The sequence below is a fragment of the Buceros rhinoceros genome, unplaced genomic scaffold (assembly GCF_000710305.1).
Source record: "Buceros rhinoceros silvestris isolate BGI_N320 unplaced genomic scaffold, ASM71030v1 scaffold406, whole genome shotgun sequence".
NCBI classification, from domain to species: Eukaryota; Metazoa; Chordata; class Aves; order Bucerotiformes; family Bucerotidae; genus Buceros; species Buceros rhinoceros.
This window is the reverse complement of record NW_010415566.1, coordinates 86,560-92,388: the sequence shown is the minus strand read 5'-3', so window position 1 is coordinate 92,388 and position 5,829 is coordinate 86,560. Positions and strand designations below refer to the sequence as shown.

Below are 5,829 nucleotides of genomic sequence, written 5' to 3'. Positions count from 1 at the left end.
CTCTGTTGTTCAGCAGTAGTCTACATTTTAATCCAAATAAAATTCCCTCCTCTGCAGCACAGGCACTCGGACAGTGTGTCTGGGACATGGCTGGCCCACAAGAGCAAAAAATCTTTTTGAAGCAAGGATACAAAGATATGTAAGAAAATTCTCCTGTAGGAAAAACCACCGCTATACCCTAGTGAGATGGTTGCAGGGTTGAGAGGCAGCAGTGGCCAGCAAGATTCTTGAGCCAGACTCCAATCACAGTTACGATGGAGTAAATTTAGGGTAATCACTGTAGTAAAAGGAATTGCCGTGGTTTAAACAAGTGTAAGAAGAGATTTGTGATCCTAATGCTGCTGCAAACAAGATAAAAGGAGTGAACGTCTGTGTGTTACTGTTGGAGAGTCACACCAGGAACCGTAATCCTCCTGAGCTCCCGAATCACAGTGGGGGAATATTATTTCTCCTTTTGTTCTAGGATAGAGGAGGAAACAGCTTTAAACAGCCTGTTATTAATGTAAAGTAATTGCTGGGAGCTTAAGTGCTAGTGCAAAACTAAAATGGAAAATGATTTGCTTCTCTCTGCGTGTCATCCTGTGGTCAGAAACCAAAAGCCACCCAGTCTGCAGGCGCTGGTCCCATGGGGAACACCAGCCACCCCCCAGCCAGCACGGCACTGGGCATCCAGGGGCTCTTCCAGCAAAATTTGAGGCAGAAGTGGAACGCAAGGGGGAAGCTCAGCACCAGAAATGGGAACAGAGGTTTTGCTGCTTGCAAACTCTAGGAGTCATTTTTATTTTTCTTAAATCAGCTGGGGTAGCCCCCATCCCTGAAAAGCTGTTATGGGGTTGGTTTTATTTGCATTTTTATTTTCAATTAGGCTCAGTTCATCTGTGATATAACTGTGAGCAGCTGTGACTGTGCAGCAGCCATAAAGATAAAAGGCCTGATTTTAATTTGAACTCTGGTAAAGCACCCATTAAACAGGCAAAATGTTAATTAAAAAAAAAAAGAGAGAGAGAATATAACAGACTTTTATAGGCGCTCTTTTTCTGTAGTAAATTAACATTGCAGACTTTCAAACAGACGTCTTAAATACACACTGTTATTAACATGAAAATGTGGTATTACATAAATTAAAATCAGGTTCAGAGGTGTTTGAGGAGACCTTTTCTCATAACGTTTCCTAATTGAAAAGGCCAAGCTCCGAGCGCGCGGGGAGAGTTCTCTCACGTGTTGGGGCTGCAGCTGATGCAGGGCTCAGCAGCACTTTTATTTACCTAATGGTGCCTGTGTGAGAAAGCAAGCGCCTTGGTTATTTCCGAGAGAAGTGAGGGAGACAGGGCTATTGTTTACCGTGCGGTTAGCGCCCTGCCCTGTGACCTGCTGCTAACTTCCCCTTCATTTCTGACTGCTGGAAAATGTAGCAGGGAGGATTTATCAGCCTAGGTATGAAATGTATTTGGATTTGGAAGCAAGATATTTGGTAAGTTTAAGTTGCCAGGAGGCAGCAGAGTTGGGCAATTGGAGTAAGACATGACAGCACATATAAAATGGATTAATTTTCAATGTCACATTCTTTGAGCGAAGGCTGTTTCTGGTGCACTCAGACAGCCAAGCCATGCAGTGGAGAGGAGCGGGAGATAGCGTGGGTCCAGGATGCTGACAGTAACTTTCCTGAGCAGATCCCAAGAACTTTTCTGTTGGGCTGTCAATCCCTGCTTTTACACCAGTAATGATTTCCATTCTGGGAACTTCTTTAGGACAGCTGGGCTGCAGTTTGGGCAGGCCGTGTGGTAGACGAAACTTGAAGACTGCAAGGCTTTCCCAAATGTCATGGTTTAATGTTAACAGATGTAGTTGTCTAAGTTGCTTCCTGATCCCAGAGAACAGGGAGACTACCAGGGAGCATTCACCCTCTTCCATATGCTTCTGTCCTTCCAGAATGTAGATCGGACCAGTATGGCCCCGACTGCTCCCTGCGATGCCAGTGTGCCAGCAAGTCCCAGTGCAATCCATACAATGGAAATTGTGTATGCCCAGCCACGTGGATGGGGCCAACCTGTAAAGAAGGTAACACCAGCTGGAAATGTGCAGCCCTCCTTTGTAGAAGAAATCATGCCTTGACCATGGTGGTGGTCAGTTGACCATTTGGACAGGGCTGTTAACCCACCACGCAAACACGGTGCTTGGCGGCAGCCACCACAGTTTCTGTGTCAGGCTGCTCTGAGGCAGAAGCTGTTCTGCCTTTCCATCTCAGGTGAAAAACTTCAGCCTGTGATGATAGCAGCAGCTTTGCTTGGAAGGGTTGTGTTGGTGTGTGCTGTCCTCCTAAGGGTCCAGGCACCTGATGCTGCAAATGCCAGCAGACACTGCAAATGCCAGGAGTTGTTCCAGGTGCTTGTGAGATCTTGACCAAAGTGAACTGACGCAGTGCAGTGGTTTCCCTGCAGTGCAGGCTGTGGAGGTCTTGCACAGCCTGGTTAAGGGTTCCTGAGGCTGCCTCCAGCTGTGCTGGAGAGCAGTACACTCTTCCACGCCTGCCAGTATGACATCTTGCCCTGAAATAGCTGATATCCCCAGCCTCTGTAAGGTGAATAAGGAGGTTTACTTGCTCTGTGTGCCATCACGGTCGCTTATTTTTTGCAGGGATGTCAGTCTTTGAAGAGCATGGGGAAGAGGCGATTAGCCCAATAAGGCTTATGTAAAGCATTGGAAAATAGATCTGGATTGATTTATGAGTGTGCTGAAGCACTCATCGCACTATCACAGAAGGGTTTGGGGTTTGCTTTTGGTTTGTTTTTATTTAGATAATTTCTCTTAGTGAGATACAGTGCTGAGTGAAAATTTCCTCCCACTTGTAGTCTAATCGCAACTGTCTTGGTGGTGGAATACCATACAATTCTGCATTCAGTTTAGGAAATGCTTTGGGAACCTTCCGTTTGAGAGATGTTTTACTGTTTTGCCTGCTCTCTGCCTCTATGAGGAGACCAAAGTAACTCAGTTCTCCACTTTCTTTTGAAGGCTGCCATTGATTGAATTATTTAAATTATGTAAATTGTATAATCTATATAATATTTCAGTATTATGTCATTTAGACCAGAAACCATGTTTCTACTTAATTCTTTAGGTGGCCCTCCAAAGCTTCCTTTTTATGAAGAACAAACTCAAGACAGAGGGAATATTTTTCCAAGAGCTCTACAACAGTAACATTTGGACTAATAAATGAACTGTTTTATATGCACAGACGGTATTTGAATTTGGATATGAAAACAGCTATTCAATTCAGCTTGAATTGTACTGAAGAATTCACACTTCTTATGGAAGACTACAGAGGCCATTTTAGTAGCTGGATCCTTTTAAAATGTTGAATCTGTTTCACGTATTTATTCCTAGCCTATTACCCTTCCGTTAATCTGCTCTGGACATTCTTTCTGATATATAATTCATTGTCTGAAAGCTTGGACATGTTTTTAATAAGGCCAGCTCCAAAGAGTGTCAGGATAAGCAGTATGTAACCTATCAACGTGCAGTGAGCCACACCACGTAGAACTGACTTTCTAAACCCTCTTGACAACCAGCGTGAAGTTTAATGAGCGTTTCACGGATTGTGAAGCCAATATGGATTCACTGCAAAGTCGTGTCACACAGGAACTAGTAGGATTCACCAAATTAATTTCTTTGAGAAATATTAAGTGTTCTAGAAACGCATTCTTTCTGATTTTTAACTTGCAACTGAATAAGAATCCACTACAGTGCTCGGTAAGTTGTTAATTGGTTTAAGAATACATACTGTGTTTCTAGTGCACAGTGACTGGTTGGAAAGTCTCCATCTGTATCTTGCATACGTCTGCATCTCTCTTCCAAAGAGCATGGTGTCATCTCAGACAGCTCTCTGGCTTTCTACGTTCTCCCATCTTGTCAGCTGAGTTTCTCAGCGGTTTGTCAAGTCAAACTGTGAGGCACTTCTCATCAAAGAGTACCTTCTAATGCAGAAAAGAGGTTTATCTTGGATGGAGAAAGCAGCTAGTAAGCAGGATAGATGTTTGAAGATAATCTGTGTTCTGTATGTAAAGGATTATAATGTGCTTTTACTGCACAATAGTTTGATTACATCAGCTTTAAAAAGTCCTGATACCATTCAACAGCTGCTGTTGGTCACTTAATAGTGCAAAGACAGTTTGGTGCTATTTTAAGAAGGAGAAGAGACAGCACAGAAAGAACCGTGCCTCGACTATTCCACCCAAGGAGACCTTCCGGTGTGTTCTTTGCAACCGGTCTTGCCTATCCCGCATTGGCCTTTTCAGCCATCAGCGCGCTTGCAGTAAGCGTGGGTAAAGCCCTTCCCGAATCTTCGTCCGCGAAGCCAAGGCATGGTGATGGTGCTATTTTAACAAGCTGTTTAGACAGCTTGTTCTTTAATATGGGACTGTGTCATAATGAAGAAACGATGATCTCTATTTGAATATTCTGAGTTAACCAGACTAAAGATTTCAGAGTGCCTCTTTATACCTCTCTTTAGGTTAGGAGTTACCCAATCTATGCAGTAACCTCTTGAGCCGGGCTGTATCGGAAGTGCACTTACTAAAGGGAGCCAGCACCGTGGGCTGTAGACACGGTAGTACAGGTGGTTCCAGGTCTCATGTGCACACCCCATAACAAAGAGCAACTCTGCAAGAGGAGATTTTTGTCTTGGAAGAGACAAAGTGATAACGATGCTAACTTGTGATTTTTAAAGTTATGTGTTGTGGCTGGATAAAAAGCAGGTGAGGTATCAGTTTTACCCCGTGGTTCACCTCAGGACTTAAACACATCTGGAGTCAACAACTGTCCAGTACAAAGCAAGCGACACTCGCTCACCTGGGAGTTGAATTCCAACTGTGATCTACTGGAAGCAATACAAGTGTGGGAGTTATTTTTCAAGCTGCATGGAAGTCTTATTGTTATTCAACACTTCATTGAAAGTCATCTTAAACACAGTAAAAATATTTGTGATTTGTCCAAATTAATAAACTGATTGTGCTTTCAGCCAGAAAATCAGGGGGGTTGATGCTGATTCCTTGTCCTTTCTTCTTTAGAGCGCTGTGAACGTCACTGGAAAGTTACTCAATGTAAATGTGACAAAATTGTTGTCCCAAAGCTAGTCAGACGTGTGTCTGCGGAGCTTTACTTCTAGCTGTCACATTTTAACTGTTCCTTTGGAGATGAGGAGGGCTGGATCTGATCCTATAATTATGTGAATTTGGGGCAATTTCACTGAACTGGAACCGATAGGGTAAATCTCGTGTGAGACAATTAGATGTAATCTTAGCAATGGCTGGAGAACAACAATGCTAGTTAAACAGTCAACATGTAAGTGTCACATGATATTCAGGATTTTTTGTAGGCTTATAGAGTAAGTTCAATTGTAAGAGACCTCTGGAAGTCCAGGCTTCTCTTCAAAGCCTGGTCAACCTCGAAGTTAAATGAGGTTGCTTGAAGATTCATCCAGCTGAGTTCTAAATATCTCCAAGTATGGAGATCCCGTCACCTCTTTGAGCCCATGTCCCAGTGAAAATTTCATGCTTACCCTTTTTGTTTTGTTTTGTTTCTAATCAAAATTTCCAAAGTTCCAACTTCGGTCTGCTGCTTCTTATCCTTTCAATGTGCATCTCCAAGAAGTATTTGGCTTCATCTCATCTACAGCCCCCATGGGGTAGCTGATGACAGCAGTAATACCTCCCTTTGGTCTTCTCTTCTGAAGGCTGAGAAAACAGCTGCTCCCTCAGACCCAACTGCATCAGCCCCGATTACCTCAGTGACCCTCCACTGGCCCCGGTCCGGTACTTTGGGCATTTCAGTTTA

At 43.6% G+C, this 5,829-nt stretch overlaps 1 protein-coding gene across 1 annotated transcript in view; it reads left to right on the top strand.

Moving 5' to 3' along the window:
- Positions 1-3,195, top strand: part of LOC104494579 (multiple epidermal growth factor-like domains protein 6) — a gene marked incomplete at its 5' end in the record, with an annotated part of 32,709 nt that extends 29,514 nt beyond the window's left edge. The window contains 3 exon segments of the mRNA XM_010137439.1: positions 1,719-1,893; positions 1,895-2,058; positions 3,116-3,195. Coding sequence (XP_010135741.1) covers positions 1,719-1,893; positions 1,895-2,058; positions 3,116-3,195 — 419 coding nt within the window.
- Positions 3,196-5,829: the final 2,634 nt, after the last annotated feature.